Source organism: Coturnix japonica, chromosome 4, assembly GCF_001577835.2.
Source record: "Coturnix japonica isolate 7356 chromosome 4, Coturnix japonica 2.1, whole genome shotgun sequence".
Lineage (NCBI taxonomy): Eukaryota > Metazoa > Chordata > Aves > Galliformes > Phasianidae > Coturnix > Coturnix japonica.
Window position 1 is genome coordinate 59,084,353 of NC_029519.1, and position 27,454 is coordinate 59,111,806.

The 27,454-nt window shown below is 38.0% G+C and overlaps 1 protein-coding gene across 1 annotated transcript; it reads left to right on the forward strand.

Moving 5' to 3' along the window:
* Window positions 1-26,534, forward strand: CHIC2 (cysteine rich hydrophobic domain 2). The gene is made up of 6 exons (XM_015862339.2): window positions 1-261; window positions 7,109-7,163; window positions 7,311-7,466; window positions 16,435-16,491; window positions 16,658-16,717; window positions 19,520-26,534. Exons 1-6 carry the CDS (start codon window positions 143-145, stop codon window positions 19,568-19,570), a joined length of 498 nt encoding a protein of 165 aa, XP_015717825.1. The 5' UTR covers window positions 1-142; the 3' UTR covers window positions 19,571-26,534.
* The last annotated feature ends 920 nt before the right edge of the window (window positions 26,535-27,454 follow it).

The following is a 27,454-nucleotide window of genomic DNA, read 5'->3' on the forward strand; positions in this document are numbered from 1 at the left end:
AGCCGCGGTCTCGCAGCCGCCGTCTCCCCGCGGGCCTGCGGCCGCCCGCTCCGACCCCGGGACCTGGGGCCTCCCGCGGCCCTCCCCAGCCCGGCCCGCCGCCTCGGCTTCTCGCTTCGACCTTCCCCTCCCGGGCCCGGCCATGGCGGACTTCGACGAGATCTACGAAGAGGAGGAGGACGAGGAACGGGCGCTGGAGGAGCAGCTCCTCAAGTATTCTCCCGACCCGGTGGTGGTGCGCGGATCCGGCCATGTCACCGTGTAAGGGCCGCGCCGGGGCCTGCGCGCTGGGGGCGGGGGGAGGCCGGGGACGGGCGGCGGGCCGAGCTGCGGACGGCAACCGGAGCTGCTGCCGCTGCCTCGGTGCTGCTGCCCCGCTGCCGGCCTGGGCCCCGTGGGGGTCGCTTGGGGCTCGCAGGGAACTGCGGGAGGCGAGGAAGATGCGGGGCTGTGAGTAAGAGAGGAATGCGAAGCACGGGTCCTAAGCGCTGAGGTGTCAGGAAGTCAGGTGCGTGGGGCTGCGTGGGATCAGGAACTCGCTGCCGAGCTGTCTGCCTGCCCGCTGCACACCCGCCGTCCACCCCCGAGGGCTCTCGGGGGGCAGGAGGAGCCCCTGGGACACGCGGGTACGTGTGCGGTCGCGTTGGGTTGCGGTGGGTGCACGTGGTTTCACTTTGTCTGACACGGGAGTCGCTGCGAGTTTTGGTTTGCAAATATCCCCGGCGCTAACGCTGTGAGTTGGTGTGGGGCTCCTCAATAATTAAACAACTGAGGGTGGCTTCCCTCCAGTCGCTTCCATCGGGCTCGCGCTGTTGAGGCATAGGGTTGTCAGCTGTGATGTACAGCTTCAAATACTGAAATAACAACGTAGAGAAAGCACCGTGCGACAGACTTTATGTAGATACTTCTGTTTGTGTGCGTATACATTTAAAAAAGTATATTTTAACTGTTCAACAGGACTAGCCTGGCAGCAGAAGCATCAGAGTTGAAGGTCTTGTGTTCTTCTACTCTGACTCCTGTGACCTCTGCTGATTTCCAGATACTGACTCGTCCAGAAATCTGGGTTTAACTTCAGAATAGTTTGGTGGCGCTTTGATTCATCACTGCTATAATTGATTGATATTATGAAATGCTGACGACGAGGTGGTGCAGATTGTCAGCTGGCTATAAACAGGAAACAAGATGTGATAGACAGAGTGGTTTGGAAGCTTGGGAGGGTGTGGAGTGGGCAGGAGGCTGTGAAGCCCTCTGAAGGAAAACATATCCAAAATATTCAGTGGCTGACTTTGTATTTCAGTTCAGGGTGATCAGGAAGTTTTTGTTATCCAGTGGCTGTTTGCCATCTGTGAAAATAAGCTGGTAGCCTTCATTTTTCTTTCTGGTGAGCGATCAAGGACATTGATGGTTGTCTTATTGACAGATGGAAGTGTATCAAGAGCTGAAATTGAGGCAAACTCTGGTTTCTTCTCCAGTACATGAAGACCAGTTGTGCATGATCTGTTCGTAAAGTCATGAGGAAGCTTGCATACCATGTCTGTGACTGGTATGGACTTTGTGGCTGAAGGATAGCTGCCTCATTAATTGTTTATTAATGGTCACCGGTTCATTATAACTGTAATACCTTCCTCAAAATATTAGTTCTGTAGCTTCTGGATGAGTAAAGAAGTGTGAGCGTGGACCTCCAACATCATGCAATTGGATTTTAATGAACTTTGTTTATTGTACTGGGCACACAAACAGTTCCCTGAATAGTGGTAACCACTTTCACCTTCCTACAGCCTATAACATTTTTCTTAGTGATGGAGAAGCTTATTACTAGTACTTAGATCACTGTCAGGACATTCACTCGTTGAATTTAAGAAACAGGACAAGGTGTACATGTCTAATCAGTTTGTTCTGCCTGGCATAAAAGCATGTATGTGCTTTGAAGGCCTGGCCAAAAAGTAAAATAAAAATCAGTGGTTAAATAAAGTGAATGCTGGGTTGGTCTGTCTCTGACTCTGCTGTTTAAAGAGGTACTGACTGCTTTTGCTGTGTGTGTACTTAAATAGAAGCTCTCTTCTTCATTGACCTTTGTCATATCCTCTGATCTTCTATAGGAGTCATAATGTTTTGTTTGAAATACGTCACTTCTATGACTACAGATTTATGTCAGGAAGGCATTTACTATGACTCGATTTCATCCAACAGACAGTGGAAGTGTGTGAGAGTCCTTTCTAAGCTGAGTAGTTTAAAGAGAGTCAAAAGAATATATTATATTGTATATATAAGTATATGTATCCTGGTACTCAGTAGTAGTATTTGAGGTGGCAAGTTGGACATGTGCCTTCACAGCCCAGAAAGCCAACCTTATCCTAGGCTGCATCAACAGGAGTGCAGCCAGCAGGGGGAAGGAGGGTGATCCTGCCCCTCTGATCTGCACTTGGTGAGGCCTCTTCTGTGGAGTACTGTGTCCACATGTGGAGTTCTCAGTGCAGGAAGGACATGGACCTGGAGTGTGTCTACAGGATGGCCACAAATATGATCCGAGGGATGGAACACCTCCCCTGTGAGGAAAGGCTGAGAGATCTGGAGCTGTTCAGTCTGGAGAAGAGAAGGCTCTGGAGTGACCAGATAGCTGCCTTTCATTCTCTAAAAGGGGGCCATGAGAAAGAAGGGAACATTCTCTAGCAGGGTCTGTTGCGATAGAACAAGGGGAAATGGGTTCAAACTAAAACGGGGGAGATGTAGATTGGTTATAAGGAAGAAGTTTTCTACAATAAGGGTAGTGAAGCACTGGAAAAGGTTTCCCAGAGATTTGGATGCAGTGTCCTTAGACACATTCAAGGTCAGGCTGGATGGGGCTCTGAGCAACCCGATCTAGCTGTGTAGGTGTCCTTGTTCATTGCAGTTGGACTACATGACCTTTAAGGGTCCCTTCCAACTATGATTCTGTGATAGATAAGAAGAATGGAAAAAATGGTTCAGTGTCTCAATAACAGACGACAAAGAGGAGGGAGATAATGGCTATCAATTTTATGTGTTAGGAAGATCAGAGCTGCAGCCTGAGAAAAGGTGTGTTGGCTGAGCCCTATACTGTAGTTTCTGTCCTTTGAAGATTCCGCCTCTCACCATTTCTTTCTCCCCACTGTAAACAAGGGAGGAACTCAGCCGTGCCTTTCAAGCAGAGACATGTTTAAGAAACACTTTTTCAGGTTCCAGGAAGGTTAAAGGAAGTGCTCGTTTGTGAGGTGAGCGTGCATATATTGAAAACATGGAGGTCGTGGTATGAAAAGAGGAAGGGCATAGAGCAGGCAGGGGAATGTATGCTTTACTGAGGATGGAGCATAGTACAAAAGACATGTAGTGCTAAATGAGGACAGCTGTCTGAGAAGTGCAGCTCCAGGATTTTACTTCACATGTTTGATTTTAAGGCAGTTTTTGCTGCTTTTCCCAGAGCTCCTGTATCATTACAGTGAAACTGTAGAAGTGTCATGTGTAGTTCCTAATCTTTTAATTTCCAAATTACAGCGTGCAGTCAACAGTGATAACACTGGGATTGTATCACTTACTTACCAGAGCATTTGAAGTATGGAGTCATCATTTTTTACCACCTACATGTGGCAACTGTAAAATAGAAAGCTCAGAATGCTATTGGTAGCTGGTGAGCTTTGATGTTTCAGTTTGGCTATCCCAACATATATTAAATGTTGCCACAAATCTTGAATAATGAATTTTAGTCTCATTTGCTTGTGGCTTTACCAAAGTGCATCTGTATTGGTCAGAAGTTTCCATGCTGGAAAGCCACTTTTGAAGCAATTTACAATCACACTGAGGCAATGTGACCGTTTCCAAATAGAAGAGTGGGGAAGAATATTTTGTTTACTATAAATACTGATGTTTCATTCTAAAAGACTCCAGTAACTCTGGAGCTTTCGAGTTGGGTTGTCTTTGTCAGGCAGATGTGCTGTAATCTCCATGAATATTGGCTTGTGTTTGAAGCTGTGAGTATTTAAATACTTCTGGATCATACATTTACAAAAAAAACCCCTTGTTTTTATTCTGCTGTTTTCCCAACCAAACTTCAGCATGAGACTGCAGTTATGTTGTTTTGTGATTTCACTGGGAACATGGGAACATAAGCTTTTGCTTTACTTGCTCGTGCCTTGAGGTAAAGACTTCCCTTAGCATTGCAGGTAGAGGAACAGCTGAAATTCTTTCATCTCTTGATGCAAGGCTCAGCCTTACTTCTGTTTGAGGACCAAGAGTTGCTTTGGATGGATTTATCCTTACAGCTGGCCACTCCTTTATTGTATTAGTTCACATTTAATCTTTTCTGGGTGTTGAAGTATCAGGTACATAAGATTGCTTTATGATTCATTCTTTGAAGATGAGATGTTTTAGAGGAAGCATGTCCCTGTTGAGTAGATGAACTTACAATGTAGTAGCGTGGTGTCACCAGGCTCGGCTGCATATGAAATATGTGTGGATATGTGAGGTTTTTTTTTTCAGCACTTAGTTTCGTCTTCAGCCTACTGGCAGTTTAAGTAGCTTAACTAATAAGACATGATGCTTCTGACATAACCTTTGCCTGGGTACTAGGTTTCACTCAAGATTTTGGGGAAATGTAGGAAGGTCTTCCTGCCATGGAATATTCCACAGAACTTTCAGTTGTAAAGTTGTATTTCCAATAAGTGTGTGTGTTATGTCTTGAAATGGTTAACTTGCCTTACATTTTTCTAGCTAAGTTTCTGTTCTTCAGTTTTGAGGGATTTCTACTTAAAATGTTCCACTGTGTTAGATGACTTAGGTGTAAGTTAAGGTACTGTATGCTGTCAGTGGCAGGGGTATGACTTATCTAACTTCTGAAGAACATATGTAGGGGTTACAGAATCACAGAATGACCCAGGTTGGAAGGAACCTCAAGGATCATGTAGTTCCACCCCCCCTGCCTGGCAGGGCCACCAAACATACACCTTTACTAGATCAGGTTGCCCAGGGCCCCGTCCAACCTGGTCTTGTACACCTCCAAGGACGGGGCATCCACAACCTCCCTGGGCAGCCTGTTCCAGGGCCTAACCACTCTCCTAGTGAAGAAAGGGTTACCTATGACATCCAATTGATAAGCCATCTATCCTGGCATGATTTTGCAAACTGTGGCAGTGGACGTTGCTGTTTGAAGGCTGTGTGAAACCCTAGCTTTCCTGGCATCTGTTTGCCCTATAGTCTCTGGCATCTGCAGCTGTGTATGGGTAATATAGACTTTGACATTTTTTTTCCTTTAGTGCTTGTTTGACTGGGAACTTGTCTAATCTGCCTTAAAAATCTGTTGGCACAGTCTGCCTCTATAATCTCAAGTGAAAATAAACCCAGGAATTTGCTACTTGCAGTTTAAAGAAGCTCTTGCCTTATCTGTTTAAAGCCAGTCTCCTGCCAGCTTCATCCCTCTGTTGTGGGATTTGGTGATTAATGGTTGATCATTCACCTTAACCACTCCTTTCTTGAATCTTTGTGCTTCAATCCCATAACCCCTTCAGCCTTCTGTTTTCCAAGTTAATGTCAGCCTCATGGTCTTATAAGGCAGCTGTTCTACTCCCTTAGTTATATCAGTCTTTCTTCTCCCTGCTTTCTCTTAACTCCAAGTTCTCCATGAGATGTGGATGCCAGAAGAGCAACCAGTACTGAACATGTGGGTGTACAAGGGTTTTATGAAGAGTCAACATGATACCCTGTGTTGTGGTCTTAATTGTCTAGCTAATGATTCCTAGTCTTCCCATGCCACTTCTTGTGGCAGCTGCTATTTAATTCATGTTTTAAGAGAATCATGCCTTGAGAGCTCTAGTTGCCAAACTAAGTTGAGCATCATATAAGCATAGTTTAGTTTAGCTTTCCCAAGATTCAGCACCTCTGATTTAAGTTCACGTACCACTTTTTGCCCACTTGGTTTTGTGCAGTCTGTCTGCATTGACCTCTCCATTGGTGAAGCACTGAACTGCTCATTGACCATTTACATACTTGGACACACTTGTCCATTGGCAAGCAGAGCATTCAGTTTAGTAAAAAAAAAAAGATTGTCTGAGGAATACCTTGCTGCTCAATCAGTGTGTTCTCTAATAATTTCTTTAAAATTGTCGTATATCAGCACTTGAGTTACCTTGAGCACAACTGAGCTGTGTAATTGGTCTTGTTGTCAACACTGAAGTCTTGCATAGTTTAATTTCTGATTTGGTGTGTAGTATCTGCTGGTAAGTCTGCATTGGTTTGTATTCAGGGAGTTGGTAATTGCAAATTAAATTTGACCTGAGTGTTGTTTTCCAAATTAGTAACCTGTCATATGGTTTTGTTATCACCTTTTTCAGACTGTATAGTCCCTAAGCTACAACCCAGACTGAATGCCAGAAAGCATTCAAGTTTTCTTTGAGGTGTTTCCATTCATGAACCCTGTCAGCCAACTGTAAGATAGAAAACAAACAGGATTTTCAGTCTTCTTGTTTTTTTGAAGACAAGGTGACACTCATTACTTCCATGACCTAGAACAGCCAGTAATCCTAGTTCATCTAAGACTTTTTCATAGCTTTCAATTCTCAATTGATATGGATGTTTGTTTGTTTCAAGTTAGCACTTAAACCACATTTAGTAAGTTTCAGAACACAAAATACAATCTAACTAGTTATTGTTATTATTTCTGAATAAGCAAGGTGTTACTGAACCCATTTCTATGCTTAGACCAATTTGGTGTTACTCTGCTTAGATCCTGCTAAATGAGCTTCTCTTCAAGATGCGTATGTACTGGGTGGAGTGGGAGGATTTGTACTGTCTTGTTACCTTTCCTCCTTTAAATTCTTCTCCTTTTTCATATTTGATACAGTTGCTTATAAAGATTTTGCTGAGTTTAAGGAAGAGTCTGCAAATGTCAAGGGAACTTTAAAAGAGACTGGAGGCAAGATGAATTCCAGACTGTTTATAATTGCATATTTCTGTCTGGTAGGATGGTAATTACCTTTAGGAAATACTTTTTTTTTTTTTTTTTTTTTTTTTTTTTTTTTCTTAAATTGATGCTGTTCTTAGGGTTCATATCAGGTATTCATAGCTTTCTGATTCTGGTATGAATATCATTTTGTTTTTTCAGGTTTGGACTAAGCAACAAATTTGAAGCAGAATTTCCTTCATCTTTAACTGGAAAGGTGAGTATCTGAACAGCATCAACAACAAAAAAATAGAATTTGATTTAAGACTTTTGCTATTAAAAAAGCAAAAGCTTAAGTCATGGTCCATTCACAGAGTAATAAATCACACTGTTGTGGTAATAGGTAGTTTGTTTTTTCTTGTAGGTTGCTCCTGAGGAATTTAAAGCCAGCATCAGTAGAGTTAACAGTTGTCTTAAGAAGAACCTTCCAGTTAATGTACGATGGCTACTTTGTGGATGCCTTTGCTGCTGCTGCACTTTAGGTTGTAGTATGTGGCCAGTTATCTGCCTCAGTAAAAGAGTAAGTTGAACTATTCTTATTTTTGTAAGTCAGAATTGTATTGGCTTTGCTCCTTTATTTTTCCTCTTTTTTCTCATATCCTCTTTTTTCTTGGCAGCTTTAATAAAATATACTACTGCTTACGTAGATGAGTTTGATTTCATATGTTTTGATCTCTCTTGTCTGTCATACCACTTAAAATAGGCACCAGTCAGAATGCTGAGCTTACAACTCTGTGACTCGTAGTTTAGCACAGTGTCTCTGCTAGAGCCATGTGCTGTACAGCACTTACTGTTAAAGTAATAACTGTGCATTTTTAATAGCTTCTCTGTGATTCTGTTAGGAATCATCAGAATTGGGCATTGACTGTTGTGAAAGGTATTTATGAGTAGTTTCTAGTTATACTGTGACCTAAGTAGCCATATGCTTGCATTTACAAATGAATTTTTTAAAGATTGTTTTACCTTTCTTCCAAGCTGGAGATGAGTAAGGTATTTTTTTCTTGCACTGACAGCTAGAAATTAGTGTTTTGTCTGAGTCTGCAACACTTGGTGTGTTGTTCATAACAAAAGCTTTTTGCATGTGCCTAATTTTTTACCTCCCTAATCCCATTGCAAGTAATTTTGCAACCCTCCCCATCTCTTCTGTTCTCACATGTGTAAAAATTTTGGCTAATCCCATTTCACTTATTTGCAAGAAGTCTCTGTGCATTGCCATCCTCTTCTTGTATTGGCACTGTAAATCTTTCCAGTTCACGGTGATGCTTGTGTGTAATCCATCTTGTGTAATACCCGTTAATGCTGCAAATCATTGTACTGTACACTGAGCGCTATCGTGCTTTTCTTTACTGAGGACCTCATTTTACACAGTCAGTAAATCAATGCTCTAAAATTGACAGTGATTGTATGCTTCTGCAATGTGAGCTTATAATTTTATTTGCTCATCTTTTCAATACTGATCAAGCATTTGCAGATGAAGGCTTCTGCACAAATGCACACCTGCTTGAGCAAGTGGTGTTGCTAAAACCAGAAGTTGTGCAAGCTCCTTTTGTAGTTTTAGTATTGGTATTACCATTATATGTTATAAAAGCTATGTCTGAACTCCTGAAACTCCCATGTACTGAAAGCAAACAAACAGAAAAGAATAGAGCAGATTTCTTTTGTCCAATTTTTTGTGTAAATCTTAACAAATACTCTCTTGAAGGGATTACTTTAAATTAGTTTTAAATGTATGTAGATTAACCTGCTGGTAATATTGGAGTCCTTGGAAAGATACAGTTGTCAGTTTGAATTATTTCAAGCCCTTGGTTTTGTACCTTTAAGCTGTTACGAACTAGTGAGTTTCCTGTAGGATGACTGTATATCCATATCCTGAAAGTCTACTGCAGGAAATCAGCTGATTCATTCAACAGATAAATTGGTGCCCTAACCAGCTTGCAGAGATAACTATTTTCTGTTCCAGTCTAGCTCTGTTTGTTAAAAACACAAGGGAAACTCACATCTCTACTGTCCCTGTGTAACTTCAAAGCCGAAAGCTTCTGATGTTCTTAAGTTTTGTCCCTCTTCTCAAGTAATGAGCTGTTGTAGCAGAATGTAACATGGTCATAAAAGTAAAGCTGCTTTTGGGAGGACGAGGCTGATGCCCCTTAATCCAGCACTGAAAGTCACTACTAGTAATCAACTTCTTAATTCATTGTTTAATAGTCAGAGAAAAGGTAAGGGCTCATAGTATCTGGAGCCAGGAAACAGAGTTTCAGTCTGAGGAAAGAGGTTCTGTGTATGAACCTAGTGAAGCAACAGAGGAGTGCTTCAGTTGAAGTTAGCTTGGGATGGGAGTTATGGCAAGCTCTCTTCCTGAAGGATAAATCTGGAAACAATGTATGGATGCCCTGTTCAGAAGAAATTACTTAAGGAATTCCATACTTTTTCCTGCACTGAAGATGAGTGATTCATGCTGGATTTACAAGCTTAAACCCCAGTGAAATTAAAGGTAGGACTCAGCTGCCTGAACATTGTGTTGTGCCACTGTGAGTGGTGTAGTGGCACTAGAATTTATGCCTATAGCCTTTTTGATAGCACTGAATACATTTGTTCAGGCTGTTTGATTATTGCTGTGGAATAAAAATCCTTTAAGTCAGATGTTGTGGCAACATCATTTGTCTGTATCAGCAGCACAACATATAGATGTCTGCTTAGAGGATTATTGTCTATCAGGTGAAGACCTGTGAACTCAGTCGGGTGAGCTGATGACTATAATATAGAGGAGAGTTAATTAACTAGCAAGTACAGGAGTGCTTTCCCAAATTGAACTCTTAATCCTGGAACTGGCTGAGGAAGACTTGAAATGAAAACAGCAATTTCAGAGTTTTGAATAATAATAAATAAACAGTAATTCTCTTGTTTTTTTTTTCTTTGCTGCTCACAATGACTTTTTGAATTCTAATATGTGAATGCAGTCACAAATGTAACATATTTTGAAGCTACACACTTCGAATGGTTGCTTATATAACAAGCATATATGCTTATTTTTGTGCATTTATGTGAAAATTAAGTTATGGATTTGTCTTGTTAAATCAAGTCCTTCAAACTAGGCATTTTTTAAATCATAGGCATTTGCAAGCCTGATTGTTAGTTTTATCACTTTAATGTATTTCCATACAGTGAAAGCTTTCCCTTCACTGTGTTTTTCTTCTCATTACTTTGCTCAGCGTAGGCTCTGAAATCTTTGTACAGTATTGTTTCCTTTCTTCTTTTGCAGTGAGATATTAGAGAAAAAGCCTGGTACTCTTCACCAGTAGACTGTTTAATTTGATTTAGTATCTTACTGCCTCTTTCCTTTAATGTGGTCTTGATTGGATTTAGATGAATAAAAGCTGCAAGAAAATTTCAGGAAGTACAGTCCCTTATTTGCAGATCTAGATCATCAGTGATCTTCAGCAGTTGTACATAGATTGTACCATCCTTCCTGGGACAATATCCATGTTATACAGATGGACAATAAGTCACTGAGGTTTTTTTTCTTTGAATCAAAAGAATGACTTAGTGAGCTGTAAGTCAAAAATCCCTACAGGCTGAGATGCCCATTTGAAGCCACTTTTTCAAATTAATTGACAGTTTTCAGTACAAGTGCTGTTGTTCTTGATGTGTAAATGGGGTAAATGTTTTCAACAGAAACAGTAACAGTGAAAACTATTATAAAATACCATATCTCTAGATTTCTTAATAGCTAATATGCTGCATGGAAATTGTGTGCTTCATAAGGTTCATGGGCAGTCTCTCAAAATGAGTAGAATGAGAGATTTAAGAGCAGTCTGCACTAGTACTTTCAAGAGCTGCTTGTTTGTTTTTGAATTCAAACAAAGCTGATGAATGCTGCTTAAACCCTGTTATTAATTGTCACTAACATAGCAATTTACATCTTCAGAGTGCTGTATAAACATAAGCTAATTACAACTTCCAAACTGCTGATTAAATTAAACGTACAGTAGAGACGCAGGATTAAATTTATGGGTGATAGCAATAAAGCGTATCAGTTCTGTTTATTGTTGCTATTAATATATTTCATTTATTTTCAAAATCGAAGGAAAAAAAAAGATTTTCTTCTCTACATACCTGCCAGGAACTTGAGACGGGAGATGCTCTGATATGAGAATAATTTTCCAAATTGTTTCAAGGGACAATCATATAAAACATATTAATAAGTGAAACCTGGGAGTGTTCCTAGGAATTAGAGCTTTATAATTTGTACTTGTAGGAAGGTTCGTGGCAGGCGTTGGTCCTGTATTGTGTAACAATTTCTAGGCATTATCAGGGTGCTCCAGACACTATGGGTGGTTCAGAAAATGAAAACTTACTAATGGAGATGTCAGCTCTTCCCTGCCAGCTGGCTTCAACTGAATGGGAAAGTTTCTGGGCACAGCTTCATTTCCTCATACAGTTGTAACCTGAGATCGTTGAGTTTCTCCACCTACACTGGCTTTGAACTATATTCTGTAGCATGTTACTAGATACTTTGGCAGATTCTGTTCTGTTCTCATCCCTGCTGTGGTCAGTTCTACCTTCCACATTCTGTGCGGCCCTTCTTGTGATGGTGTCATTCAGCAGGTGGGTAAATGCCTTCCTCGTGTCCAGAAATGAATCTATTTGGAGGGATGGAGATTTGTGGGTTTAATGACAGATTCAGAGCTGGAATTTCATCTTGGTATGAAAGAATTAAAAGTCCTTATTTACCAATTCAAGTTTGGGGTAACAATATTAGTTATCATCTTGATGCTTCAGGGATTGAGTCAATATCTGTCTGTCCAGGAAATGTGTTTTTCCATATCAGTTAGGCCTTCTCAGGGGAATACTGCTAGTTTTGCCAAGGTCAAGACTTTTCACTATAAGGCTTCTCCACAGTACGATGTTTCCAGCAGAAATGCTGTGTTTGTTTCCAGGTATTATTCTGTCCATGTAGTATGGGTTTCAGTCACTTTCTTGCACAGATGCTGCAGTGGCTTCTGATATAAGCCTGCTTAAGCTTGTCTTTAGAAAGAATTATCTTAGCTGCTAACAGGAGAGGTGATGCAAGATACACTTACGTGGTCTAACAGACACCTTTTTAAACATCTATAAAGATACTTGTACTTCAGTTATGTATGTATTGATATTTTCATGCCATTAATATAATATTTAAAACTGTTTAGATTTCTTTCACAGTCCACAGTTACAAACTCTACAGAAGGCATTTTAGTACTAGAAGCAACATGCTACTTAGTGATGCTATCTGCAGTATCAAGACCTCCTCCATCTAAGCTCCACCCATAGAATGTTTTTACATTTTTCACACAAAGGTGATTAATCAATATTGATATTGCCTGAGCATAACTATATACTCACACTTTTTTTCAAACTCTTTCTGAAAGTATTGAATCTCTGAAATAATTTGTTTGTGACAGAGGTAGTTCGGGGATGTTCTCTCTTGCTGAAAGCAAGCATATGACTATGTGACTTGGTTAGCTTGGAACTTTATAGGTCCCTATTAGGGGTGATAACAAAATTACTTGAGTGTGAATTTTGCAGACCAGTGTGTCTTTGTCTGGAAAATTAATAGACTCTTACTTCAATCATTGTTTTTTCTTTGAATGAAGGGAGATAGTGGAGTTCAGAGTTCTGATAGGATTCTAAGCTGATTTTCCTTGAGTTGTATTTGAAATTTGGGCTGTATGACCATCAACAAAAAGCTTTTTGAATTGGTCTCCTTGTGTTGTGAAATTTGAGCTTAAAGTATGTTTATTTTTTTCAGTGCAATATTCGTGATTTTTAATACTTGACTGTGTTAAAGTCTTGTATTTGAAAGTCTCCTTGTGCAGCTTATGGGGCTAGCATGTAAAGGGAACTTCTGCTGTTTCCAGACAGCTGTGAATAAAGTTGGTGATGATGAATAGTGTTGTTACTGTTTGCACTGTTTCTCCACTTAAAGCAAAGGAGTTACTCAAACAAGCACAACTTTGGTTATCACATAAGACCTTTTGTTTAGTATTATGCTAGTCATTCACTGGGTTACAGCATGAGATGAGGGAGCTTTGGCTCATTTGCTGGTACTGCTTGATGCAATGTGTATGTTCTGGGTCAGGCACTGCAAGGAGCCTTATATCTGTACAGCCTCACAGTCCATGACTGCATCTGGAACTGCAACCTAACATCACTAGACACAGTGAAGGCATAAGAGGAAGCTCTTGCAGTTGATAGTACAAGTGGTGCTTTGTTTGTAACAATTACTTCCTTTTTGTGTGTGTGTGTGAAGAGTTCATAGTTAGTTTTTCTGATACTTTTCATGTTCCGGGCAAGAGTTTATCTAATTGAGAGCAACACAGATTGGTAAATACTCATTCTGACTTGGGCTTTTTTGGTAGTCTGAATTTCCAAAGAATACAGTCATACATTAACATCTTTAAACATCTTGAAAGTCATTTTATAGAGATTCTTTCATTAAAGGCTGCATCTAGACTGAAGAGCTCTATGTCACAAAAACACTTAGACAACATTAAACGCTGTCTGCTATTTTACAGAATATGTTACAAAGTAAACCTTCACATCATTGCTATTCTAAAAACTATATTTGAATTGCAGTTTAATATTTGATTAGATATTAATGTGTTTTCTAAGAAAAAATGTAAAAGCTGGATAGTGTTAGATCTTTTTAATAAGCAAGTCTCTCTTCCACTTAATTTGTGCTTTTGTTGTGGCTAACAAATAATTTGCTGTATAGGTTTTTCTGTACACCATTGACAGAATATATAAGCTTGTCATCCTAGTGTGTTGGAAATGCTACACTCAAATCAAGTGTTCCTTTCTGGTTTTGTATATCCTCACCTGCTCCTCACTGTAAATCATTGAGATGTCAAGAGCAGTGATTAATTAAGCTGCACGTGCAAGTGCTTTTTTTCACCTGTCAAGTAGGAAGAAAACTTACTATAGTGAATTGTGTGATGCTGCTTAATTCATTTCTTTTTATTCCAAGCACTGAGATTTGCAAAAATAATTTACATTCTAATTTTCATTAACATTCTACTATATGTAATGTGGTGTGATTTGAGACTTGTGTGTCTCCCAGTTTATACTCCAGGATGGTTTGGATGTACATCCTTGGGAACACAAATTATCATGGTCACAAGGCTGCGTGTGTTTTTATCTAATGCTGCTCAAATGACTTTAAACTGGGTTCCTATTTAAGACAACCAATTAATACTACATAACTACCTATCAGTTTCTTATTTATGTGTATGCATTGTAATATATTTGTAATTTTATTGGAGTTTGAAAAGCTTAGATGTTTTTCACACTCTTTTGGGCAAACAATGAAATTAAATTGTATAGTGATCTTAATCTATTATTAAGAGGTCCCGGCGAGGAAGATTACAAGGTAGATTCAGGTTTTGAATCGGTTTTGCCATTGGTTTAGCAGCGGGTGGGCAGGCAGATGCCTGCTCAGAGTAGAACCTATTGCCATTTTTCACCATTGATAGAGTAGCCTTTCAGAGTCAATGAGCTCTGTCAATGTGAGCTTGTCAAGGCTACAACTTCATAGACCTGAGAGGCGGTTTGAGAGGTCAGCCCTTTTCAGGTTTGCTGTGATGCAAATGAACTTTAATGCTTAAACAACTATTGGAATTTTTATGTCTGCTCCTTGTTCTTTTTTCTTCACAAAGTCATTGACGAGACATTCAGTGCTTTTTAAATTGGAAGTTGCATTGTGCTAAAGACCTAGTACAGATTTACGGAGGGCTGAAAGCAGTTAGATCATGTTCTTTTCATGGTGCGATTAGAATCAAATCGATTTCCCTACAGCCTTCAGCATTCAGATGGCAATTTTAACAAAGCTTGGGGGCTAGACAAGGGACAAAACGACTGAACTGAATGTTAATTACACTCTGCAGCCTTATTTTCTTTTGATTTGGAGCTGACTGGCAACTAAATTAACAAAAGTGTGACCATAACTGCTGCCCTATTTTCATTTAAAAGGAGAGCAGACTCTAAAAGGCTATCTTTACAAAGAAACAAGTGAGGTCTACTGATTATTGTTAAAGGGCACTGTCTTTAAAAACATAATAATAACAATAACCCCCAAAACGCTCAATTCCAAACTGAAGTGATAAATTAGTCGCTGGCACCTCCACCTTTGGATAATTCCTTGACTTACGCTTTTTAAAATACAGAATAATAAAAATTCAGTTTAATGAGTATTTATGGATGGCAATGATCTAATTTTTAATCACGTGACCTCAGTCCGTGCTCAGACGTGCTTCCCTGTAGCCACCACAATATTGTGTCGGAGAGTAACTGGAGTTTTTAAAGCAGAAAATGTTGTTATATGATGGGAAATGAATAATTTGTTGTCTGATTTTTAGTTTGCTCAGACATTCTTGTTTGCCAGGACAGCATTTAGCTTGATTTGTTAAGGTTCATTTACAGTACTTGTATTTTGTAGTAATAGCAGCAAGATGCTTTCTCATCCCTTCCCCTCACCCCTCTGTGCCTTGTAAGGAAGCTGCAGCTGCACTAAGTTGTATTTGATCCTTGTCATTGCTCCGTCCTTTTGCACCTGCAGCTCTGTTGGTCTCATCTTAACACCTGGCACCATGAATTATCCTCTATTTATTCATAGTCAGTAGCAAATCCCATTTAGAGCTAAGCAGTATATATTCTGGCAGTCAAATGACCATAAATGTCAGAATGTATTTCTCAAATGTAAATACAACAGAATAATTATATTCAAAATGCCGTGAAACTTTACAGCGCAGAAAGTCCTTTAATGCTCGTGTGTGTGGTTTGAAAAAGCTGCGAAGAAACAGATTTTGGAATTCTCTATCTGAAGTGTCAGCTGTGGAAAAGACAGGCATTCAAACTTGGCTTTAGAATCCTAAATACTGGGTTTGCTCTTTATACAAATCATAGGCTTTCTAACATTCGCTTCTGTTGAGTTACTGAAACTTCTTGCGTTTTGGATTCGCTCCCTAAAATCTGAGTATAAAAGTAACAACTCCTTTTTTGTTTGCTTTAATAGACTACTGCATGTTTGTACTCAACCTATGACACTGTAAAATACTGTTTGCAACTTTAGTCTGCTGAAATGCTGACCTTCTAAGAAGCAGCGTTTAGACCGCTGGTACTTCTGAGCTACGCTCCTGCATTTATACTTAGGTCACGTTAAAGTTTCTGTAACAGGTTTTGAAGCTGTAACTGCTACGAAGGTGAATATATGCGAACAGATTTTGTTCCAAACTGGTTATATCTTTCTACACTGTTTTGTCAATAGTTACTTGTGTGTCAAAAAAAGCAGTTTTCCCCACTGGTTACTTTTTAAAACCAGGGAAGTTTTGGTAGTGCTGCAGACCACCCTGTACTCAGTCACTGTCCTGTACCTCTCTCCTTTTCACACAAAAGCAGCTGCAAAACAAAGTTTTTCTAAAACCACTCAAGAGTAAAATTCTTTCTCATTTGTCTTCCAGACACGAAGATCGATTGAGAAGTTATTAGAATGGGAAAACAATAGGTTATACCACAAGGTGAGTGCCGCAGGGAGCAGCTTCGTACTGTTGGAGTTTGAATTGCACAGTATGGAAACAGATGCTTTTGTTGAACGAAAAATATGAAAGGTGGACAAATGGGCCAGTCTGTGTGCTGCAATAAAATACAGCTCATTTTTCTTCTTTTTCTTTCCTCCTTGTCTAGCTGTGCTTGCATTGGAGACTAAGCAAAAGGAAATGTGAAACGAATAACATGATGGAATATGTAAGTTAAAGGGCTGTTTTGTGAGTTTCTCTATTAAATGATCATTTATTTTGCTTCTGATCTTATTCTTTTCGTGATTATTAATCAGTAAAGGTGTCAGGAGCTTAATCGCCTTGAGTGCAAGGATTTTCTACGGTTCACAGATGCATGGTTTCATGTGCAGGACTGATTTATAAAGTTATGAATGACTTGAAAACAAGGCTTCACTGTGTTCTAAAAAATAATAAATTAATTGCCAAGATAAAATAGCTCAAACATGAGCTGATGGAGTGTGAAATTTTAGATGCTGTATAAAGAATAATCACAACTTTGGTTACGCAGCAAGTCAGATATGGCTGTTTTATATGATGCTAATCAAGTCTAAAAGTATGGAAGAAGACCTTTCAATTAAGCTGTTGGAGCTTAAGAAACCTTTAGCCTTTTTGGGTTTTAACTGCCCCTTATCTCAAATGTCCTGAGAGTGTCTTTATCTCAAATCAACATCACTATAATATTTTTAAGTTTAGCTTTTAATTTAGTTTAATTTTAGCTTTTAAGTTTAGTTTTTAATTTAAAATTAAAACTCCAGTCTTTGGCTGAGACCACGTAAGCCTTTTGAAGATCTGCACAGTGATAAGTTTTATGTATAATGTATCGTGTCCTATGTAGAATTTCAGTTTGTTTAGCTGGCAGTATTCCTGCGAGTTCTTGATGCTGTTAATGTTTCCATTCTAAAAATCTCTTGGAGGTGGACAAAGGGTACTAGATAGGGTGAAATTAAGCTGTTAAAATGTAAGGTTTATCTGAATTTGCACAGTTTTGTTTAACCCTGTAGGTGACAAGAGGAGTTAAATATTTTTTTAAATAAAGAATAATCTTTGAGAAATATCTACTGTATTACTTCTAACTTATCCATGATCTTTCATTGAACTTGCATGTTTTTTGAAACAGCAAAGCTATCAGGCATGTAAAATTGATTTTAAACTTGATTAAATAGTAGGAAATTATATTAGCATTTTCCTTTTAGCCTTTTCTATTTTCCTGTTTCTACATTAGATCTGATTTCTAGCCTGAAACATAAGATTTTCAAGTTCCTTTTTCTTCTGCAGAATTGCTCTACTCAGTTCACTGAATAAGCAGACGCTTTGTATCACCTTTTCTACAAAACTTGTTAATTTAGATATATTTGCATAAAGCAAACTTCACAAAGTAAATTGGAGTTTCTCCTGAATTAAGAATTTTACGTCACTGATTTATTTTTCTAAAGAAAAACTTGGTTCTGTCCAATGTTTTGCAGATTCAATTGAAAAAGAACAACAGCAAAAAAAAATCCCTGACATACACACAGATAGTTTTCAAATACTGCGGCTCAGCAGCATTTTAAATGATCATTTATTATGTTAAATATGTTTTAAAATGATTTGAACTGTTTGCATTAATAATATCTAAGAATGGATGTAGAGCTTTGCAGGGTGATAACCTAAGATTTTATTTTCAGTTTGTGATATGGGACATTGAATATGCAAAATATGAATATGTATAATCAGATTTTTAAAGCTTCCTTATATCGTTCTCTCAGTTTCAGTTAAATAATTTGCTAGTCTCTTAAATAAAGAAACTACCCTTAATGTTGTAGTTCTGATTTAATTTTGAATAGTTTTTTGGTTTTTTTTTTTCAAAATAAGTGATTAAATTATGCTTCTGTACACAAAATCTGCAGCTTTGTTTGCTTCACATTCTGCACCCACTTTTGGAGATGCTAAATTGTTTAAGGTTGTCATACTCCCTTGGCATAAGCACCAGACTTTCAGCTGTTCTTTTTGCTCTCTTTTTAAACCTTACCTGAATTTCAGAAGCCCTGAGAGTTCCCCAGCATCCAGTGGTCAACTCATGTCAGTGGGTTTTGAGCTGTTTGCATTGCCTCAGAATATCAAACCACTTCTGAGTATTTCTAATACTATTTACATACCATTCAATTTTATTCAAAAGACTTGGCCTCAAGTCATATCAGAGACATTTTTTCTTTTGTTGTGTTCAGTATGTAATCAGGCAATCAGATAATTTATTTATACCCTAAGCAGCCAAATTCTATTATTCTTTTGATAAAAAATGTTTAGAAATCCTTTTTTTAACTCGGTAGAAGACCAAGCTCCCCTTTCAAGTAAATGAAATCTTTAGTTATATTACTAAATGTGTTCATTTTTTACTAGTACAACCATTGTGGTATTTGGTAGTCTCATGAAGAATGAAAATGTGCACTTAAACTCTTGGAGCTTTCTATTTAAATATAAAACAAGGTAACTGCTTGAATTGCGTTTCTGACCTTACAGAACTGGGTCTGTATAGTTAAAATTTGAATAGGGACCTGAAGCATAATCATACAGAAACATCAGTTATGTTTCCTGTTAAATACTTGCAGCTTTGTTTGATATGCACATTTTTCAGTGGTCGATATGAATTTCTACATGAGTTTCGAAGTGTAGACTTGCTTTTAGAATCCTATACTGAGTGGAAATTATTTCTAAGAGAATTACATACGTAATTGAAAGTAAATGTTGAACACAGTTTTGGTTCTTTCAGTTTGTTAAAATGTGTTTAGTGTTAGCAGACAGATTTCTGTTTCCTCTTGGTTCTTTACTAGTTAGGATTTTCTTCCTCCAAAACATTGTGTTTAACTTGATTTTCATACCTGGTGGAAGTATTATTACCTAGTTGACTTCAAAATAAAACCAAACACCACCACCAACAGAAAGTGAATTATCGTTGTTATTTATCACAGAGTTGCTACTGTCATTTAATAATTTCTTTTTTCTTTTTGTGCAGGTCATCCTTATAGAATTTTTACCAAAGACACCGATTTTTCGACCAGATTAGCATTCGATTTATTTTTAGAGACTTATTCAAGTATGTTGTCTTTCCAATGGTGCCTTGCTTGGTGCTCTCCTGGTGGTGACATAGCATTGGTTCTACAGACTCTTGTGGTGTTTCCATTCTTTCATTTTTTGTTTTATTTTTGTTTGTCCATTTGTTTTAAGAGCATGTTCAAAGTGCATTTGGTCAAACTCTGCAAAGTCATTTCATGCAAATGTTAACTACTACTTAAGTTATTACTTTTACTACTTCTGTTTGTTAATGTATCTTGATTTTCAGAGAGTCTTTTATGTGTGCGCGCGTGTGTACATATATTACTATAAATACACAGCTGAAAATGTTCTACAAGTGAGCAGGTATTTTTTTTTACCCCAAAATAACAGAACTGTTCGATTGTACATTGTGCAAGTCCTTTTCATTATTAGTTTATGTGCTGAAATACCATCAAAGATCTACCTAAACTTTTGTCAGTGACTAGTCAGTTGTAAATAGTTTTGTTTCTTTTTGGATATTGGCTAGCTTCTTCCAACAAAAGAGGGTAATAAAGTTCCTTTTGAAATTGTGCTTTTTGGAACTCATATGCCATTGCATTAGTAGGAATCTCTGCTTTTCATGAAGAAATCCTGTCAGCTGGTTCTGAAGAAGTTCTAAACTGAGAAGAAAAAAAGCGATATAGATTTACTTTACTCATAATAGAAAATGGTTGAGAGAATTGCATGCATCCAATTAGTAGAATTCAAGATTTCAACAATATATTAGTATATATAAACCAATATTTTACATTGGTTTACAATGTAGCAGTTTTAATTCAGGCTAATGCCATGTATCATTTTCTTTGTGTTGTTTACCAGATACAGTACACAGGGGTGCAGAAGGAATTGTTATACTGATTTTTTTTTTTTCTCCAAGCAGATCTTTCAGGGTTCTTTTTATTTTTTTCATTTTTCATTTTATTTTAAGCCACATAAGCCGAAAAAAAGTTATTGGGCTAATCTTGAATAGGACAATTCTGGACACAAGTGCAGGTGCCACGTATCAGAAGTAATCAAAGCAAGGTATGCTGGTCAGCAGTGTAAATTTATGTTCTATAATCATGTACTGCACCCTTCTGCTCATTGCTTTTGGTTTACAAAGCTTTCTGCACAGTATAAAGACGTTTTTTTGTTTTTTTTTTAAACTGGATGTATGATATATGCTTGGGTCAGGCCAGTTGTATTTTATTTCCTCTGCTTGTATCTTAGTTGTACATATCTTCACACATAGCTTTTCTAAATTGCTACTCAATCATATTTTGAAGTTTCCTTTATGTATCTAAAATTACTGTACATGAACATTAATGTAAGCTATGAATATCTTCCTTGTACAGTTGTGGTAGCAAGCAATAATGTGAATATATGAAAAACAAATATTATACTCTGCTTAATATTTGTATGAATGAGAAGTTGATACCACTACAAGAGTAATTTTCTCTTTTTAATCTTTTAAATACAAGTTTTATTTCAAGGTAATATATTACAGGTACCTTGATGCTGTGAACTATTTTTCTATGTCTTCAAAATATTTATTCTCTGTAAAATATTCTCTAGTGAGTATTATGTTCCTAAATGTTTGATAGTGGGAGTGGTCTAGGAAGTTTTAAGTTTTCTTAAGTTCGTATCCCTGCATCAGCTTTCCCAAACCATCCATTGCTCAGCTTTTGTCTGAATTCCCGCTGTTTACTTTGAAAGTAGCTCAGCTCTGCTTTTCATACAAGCCTACAAATGTTTCTTTGATTTGACTGAAGGTGATTTTGTCATTAACAAGGATCACTTTTGTGCTGTCTAGGTCTTCTGGGGCCCACAGTGGTTTCTCTCCAAAGAAACTAGTTACAATGTTTATTTCTATTTTCATTTTAAATCAGTTACAGCCTCTTCTTTAATACAAATCTGGTCTGCAGCACTCCTCACGCTTAGAAGTATTGTTGTAATCTTGGACCAATTTCAGCCTGTGGAGGAGGACAGAAGCTTAACGTTAATGGCAGCTGAGGCTCTGGAGGTTGGGAATTGCAGGGATGAGGTGGAAAATGAACCAAAATAATAACTAGTGTTAAATATTGGTGACCAGAAATGCATATTGATTTCTTGAAGTCTCAGTTTTCAATAAAATGAATATTGAATATGCCATGCCTATACTTTATTATCAGTGTTCTCAGTTGACAGTGCTGGCAGATTTATTGAGTGGATGCAGTTTTTTACTGTTAGTTTTTTAGTTCAGATGTGTAAGTTGGCAATGGCTTGTAATAAGCTCATAGCTGTACTGGGCTGGGTGTCAGCCAATGACCTTAGTTTGTTTCCCAAACTTCCCATACTATATTCTAGAACACTGTGACTGCCTTGCCAAACCTACTGATTTTTCAAGCTAATTTGAGATTGGTATGTGCTGAAACAAGTGCAGTGAATGCAGTCTGACTTAAAGATTAGCAGAGAACATCTTGTCAGTAAAAATACCACATAAGCAGCAGTGCTTTCTAAGAACTCATCTATTTTAGGTGCATCTGCTGTTAGGTATTTCTGTATTTTCCCTATCAGTTACTCTCTGAGAATTCTATTTGTAGAGGGCCCAAAGTAGGGCTTTGAGCAAACAAAAACCTAAATCCCACAGTAAAGGTGATAGACTAGTTGCCTTTTAAAAAATTTCTTATTTATATCTCTGAGCATACTAGACAGAAAACTTGAAAAAGTGCATTAACATATAGGTGAGTTTTGCTCAGAAGCATTACTCCCTGTTGAGGTAGTACCCTTGTCTAGTAAGAATGTTTCCAAGCATTTTAGCACAATTCCTTTCCATTCAGTAATTATAATAACAAAAATTGAACTGAGGAAAAACTTCAGTAAATTTCCTACTTAAAGCCTGCAATCAACAGGATTTTTCTTTTTTTTTTAATGTAAAATATTTAGATTTTATTTTGATGCTGGTAAGAATACATATTTTACCTTATTTTTGTCCAACTGACCAGAGTTGAAATTGTTTGACCAGATCAGCTGTAGTAGAACTTATAAGACATAGGCTGTTCTTTGCTAAAATAATTATTACATTAGACTAACCTATTCAGCTTCTAGTAACTCAGCAATTCCTACAGATCTTATCTATTCCGAATTTCCTTCAATAGTGAAATTTAGATAGCTACTTGATATTAATCATTTAACAAATGATTGTTGCTAATTATGTCTATTTCACCTTTAGCCTGAGTAACTACTGGTAGAAGCATCATTGACTCCCTGTGAAAGCTAATTATTGTTTGTAGGTATAGTGGCCTTCAGCTAGTCATTAAAGAGTTATTCTGTAACATAATAATAATAATATTCTTTTAGTGGTAGCTAGAAATAAATTTGGGGCAGAAGGGATTTCTTTCTGACCATACATAAGAATTCTGTAGAGTTTATCTCTTGATAAATAATTATCATGTGAAGTTTAAACTGGGATTAGCAAATTTCACCAGAAATCAAAATGTTTGGAAATAGGTTATATCGTGTAATAGTTTTAATAGGCTGTGTATGCAAATCCAAAAACAACTGTAGCAAATCTATAATTTCTTACAATATGGAAAACCAGGTGAAGTATATTATAAGAGCTTATTTACAGTACTTGGATGTAAGCTAAAATCTGGAAATTCATTTGTTAAGTGATACTTTCATTTTGTAACTCTCAAGACTGTGTTCTAAAAAAACACATTCTTTCTGAGTAACTTGCTTACTTAAAGTCAGTTTTCATTCAAGTCATTATCTAGCCCCAAAGGTTGTAAGGGAGAACTTTAGAACACAATTTGTAACTGCTTGGAAGGCAGAAGTCAAAGAGAAAGAACTTGTGTTCGTTCCCTCCTCCCAGCCCCCATCCCAGAGTCTTAATTTTAAATGAATCCCCTTGTTTTGGGAGCCCTAGCTTATAGTTTTTGAGCAGCTGGCAATAATGCAAATTGTCCACCAAAAAGCCCACCATTTGAATTCTGAATGATTTAGAGATCACTTTAATTGAAGAGGCAAAAGACTTGTTAAGCAAAGAAAATCCCTGGTTCTTTTAAGTTCTTTAAGCACTGCTGTTGAGTAATTAAAAGAAGGATCATGATGACCCTACATTTGGTCAAAATCTAGATGATTTCATGTAAAGGAAATGCTCAATTAGAGAGGTCTCAGAGCCCCAAATGTCTGTATTCACAGTAGCAATTTATTAATGAAGGGCAAGAGGAGCTGGCTGCTTTGTATTCATGACTAAAATAATTTATGTTATTCTTCAGCTACCTTGCTTACAAAAATAAAGCATTTTAAAAATGCAGTCTGTATTTGTCACCACTAATTTGCTGTTATTTCCGTGCTGCTTCTTCCTAAAGCCACATTGCATTTCCGTTACGAACAACTAAGTGTAATGGTGGTTATAATGCCTTTAATAGCCATATTGTAGGTAGAAATATATTAACTACTCAGGGACTAATAGGAAATAGGAAAATGGAGTTTATAAGCTGAATGCCTATCTGCATGAAGGCTCACTTGCAAGTGGCACCCCGGAAAACTTCTGATTGTATTATGCATGACCATTGTGAATGTTACCAATATATGGCAACGAGAGCTCTATTTACCCTGTATTATTAGGCTGTTGAATGTTATAGTATGTTGAATAAGGATAAATGAACTTTTTTTTTGCTGATTTGGACAGAGTGATTATTTCTAACGGTGCTACCTTCTTCATTACTGTGCTTGTTCTTTCTGTGAAGTTCACTCTTCAGGCTGGATGAATCATGAAGTGCTGGTAATGAGGAAACTGTCATTCATAGGGAAGTAGAAACATTTCAGGGGGGAGAAGTACTCGAAAGCAAACACTTTCAATGCAAACAAAAAGACCACCAACAAAAACCCCAACCAAACCCAGCATCCTGCATTTGTTCTTTGGTTACAGGTATCCATTCAGGCTGTTTTGCTCATAACAGCGTTCGGTAGTTGGTTAATTTCTTAATCTTATATCTCAATGGTGTTTCAGTCAGCGTGGGCTGAATTAGAAATTATTCTTGCACATTGTTAAAGAGGTGTCCCTGTATGAAACTTTGCCTCTTGACACTTGTTCAGATGTGCTTATCTCCACCACGTGGCATTTGGATAATGCGTCTTCTAGTAACGAAATGTTATTGTGCTTATTAGAAATTCTTCTGCTTCAATTAGCTCGTTAATATTTCATTAAGATTTATTGTCTTGAAAGAGATTAATAAATGCTTGACTCTTGAAAACACAACAGACCATTAGGAGAAATTAAATGGAGTGTAGGAGAAGTGACATACGAAAGACTGAACACCAGGTTTAGGTTTGAAATTGTGTGTATTGGAAAACAGTTCTGAACCATATGAAATGACATTAAATAATGAAAGTGAAGTAAAGGCTAGTAGTCCATGTCAATAATTACATGGAGTGTCTTCATTACTATTGTAGCTTTGTTACAACAAGCGTGCTGTTATGCAGATAGGGAAACAAACATACTTTGTAACTCAGCGTCTTTTGATTTAAAATATCCAGACCAAAAAGAAGTTGGTGGTGAGAGCTGCACAGTGAGTCCAGCCCAGTCTTTTCCTGGGTTGGGGCCTGTAATGCACGGCTGATGGCTTCCAAAGAAAATTCTTGACTTGCCCAGACAGCTCCAGTCATGTGACAGTATATCTAAGGGCTGCATCCAGTGAGGGTAGCTTAAGTTCAGGTAAGTAAAAGACACCTTTGTAGTTAGCTTGCTTTTAGTTCTATGCAGAAGGGAACCATTAATAAATGCTCATTTTTGTAGGGCAGATCTTAGAAGATATGCCGAAACAGGCTTTCTCTCCTCATTTACATCACTGATAGTTAATTTGCCTCATGCTGGAAACTAAGTAATTAGCTGATGTTTTTTTTTGTTTGTTTGTTTTTTGTTTTTTTTTCTGTTACAGAGCTTTAGGTTTGTGAATCCATTTTTTTGTGATCACGCTTAGAAATTAAGCGAAACAAAAGTCAGATGCAATATAGCTCTTAGTTTTAATGTCTCTGTTTAAACGAATTTAATTGTACCAGTGCACACGTCTCACTCATTAACTGTAAATATCACTGCTCCTCTGCACTTGCAACAGGCTTTCTAACTTGTTGGGATATTCAGTGTGTTAATTGCGTGGTAATTTTGCCAATGAGTGGCTTGGTTCAGTGAGGTAACAAGGAAATGCAGGGCAGTTAGAGATCTGGAAAGTGTAACCCGATTCTTATTTCTGTAGGAGACTGAATATAGCAAATACTAATTCCAAACATAAAAGGAACAATAAACGTAAAAATGGTGCCTGAACGTTGTGTGCTAAACTAGCCCGACGTAATTCATTTTGTTTTAAAAGGTTGCAGACTGTGCTTGGGAAGAGCTTCTTAAACATGAAAAGCAGTAGCAGAAAGTGAGTCACTTAAGGGGTGGTAGCTTTCAAGGTGGCAGATGTTTAAATAGAAGAGATATTTTGCATCTATGCTAGGTCTATGAAACAGAAAATGCATAAGCAATAATTTAGCACGGAACTGGATGTGAAGAAGCTGCTATTTATACGGACTCAGTGATAATGCCTGCAGAGGGTTCCCTTTAAATGAAGTGTTTAGGAAGTTGGGGTTGCTGTGATTTTTGCTATTGTAACATTCCTCTTCGGATATTTGAAGTCTGGATGAGAGTCTGAAAGCTTAGAGGCCAGCACTGTGCTCACAGGGCTTTGGAGAGAGAAGATAGGAAGAAAGGGACTTCTTTTTAAGGCTGCACAATTGTAAATACACATATTTAAGACTATTTAACCACGAAAATTACTGAAGTTAATCTACTGTCGAATTATAGGATATTATTTAATACATCAACATTGTTTTTCCTGACCTGACCCAGAATTGGAATGGACTCCAATATAATTTTTTAAGTGTTTCTTAAGTTGTCTGTATTACAAACAAATAAAATGTTTGTTAATTTACCTGCTAAGCCTTAACTATTTTTTGCCTGTGTAGTAGTTTGGTTGGGGGGGAAACAAAAAGAAAAGAGAATGTGTACATAAATGTGAGGTATTTCAGTGTTCTCTCCTAATTTCTACTCAGTGTTGGTTGGGTTGGGGTTGGGGGGAGAAGGAAATGGTAATTTAGTGATCTAGCTGTAATCCAAGAGTCACCCAACCCGGAGGAATTGCCTGCCTTAAAACGTTCGGGCTGGCATTAAATCTGCTTTTGGAGTTATTCAAGCTTTTCACACCGTAGTGCCAGTACGAGCAGTTGTGTGTGTTACCGTCGTGGCTGGGTGATTATGGTGAAGCTGTTTGCTCTCTTTTAACGTGCTATTTCTCTCCTCATGTACTTCCCATCTCGTTAAAGCAGACACCCTTGTGAATATAAGGGAATCACTCCATCCATGTAATTCCAATATGTGGAGGGCTCCGACGCAAGCAGACCTGAGCCCAGCAAGCAGAATGTGCATCCCGCGCTCTGGGGCTTGGTGTTGTTTATAAGGAGCTGGCATTTTCTCCTGCATGCAGAACACTTTATAGCTCTTGGGTTATTCGAGTGTAGCGATCTTAGCAGCCTCCTAATACCGTGGATGTATGATATGTGCGTGTATGATTTATGTGCGTGTCTGCGCCAGCGTGCACCAAACCGAGTGCGTGCGGGAGGGTGCTCAGCCAGGGGCTGTGAAGCGTTCCGTGTTGTAATTTGGCCTTGCAAAGCGGTATGATACAATGTTGCTGAGCAGAAAAGCGCACGATAGATTTAATGTAGCCAATTGTGTACTTTTGAAAAAAAGAGTAACTGTTCGGTGTGAGTTAATTTTGGATTTTTTCAGCATCTCTCTTTTAGGCTTTGTGCTGCATTCTTCTAGACAAATGCGTATTCCATGTGGGCCACT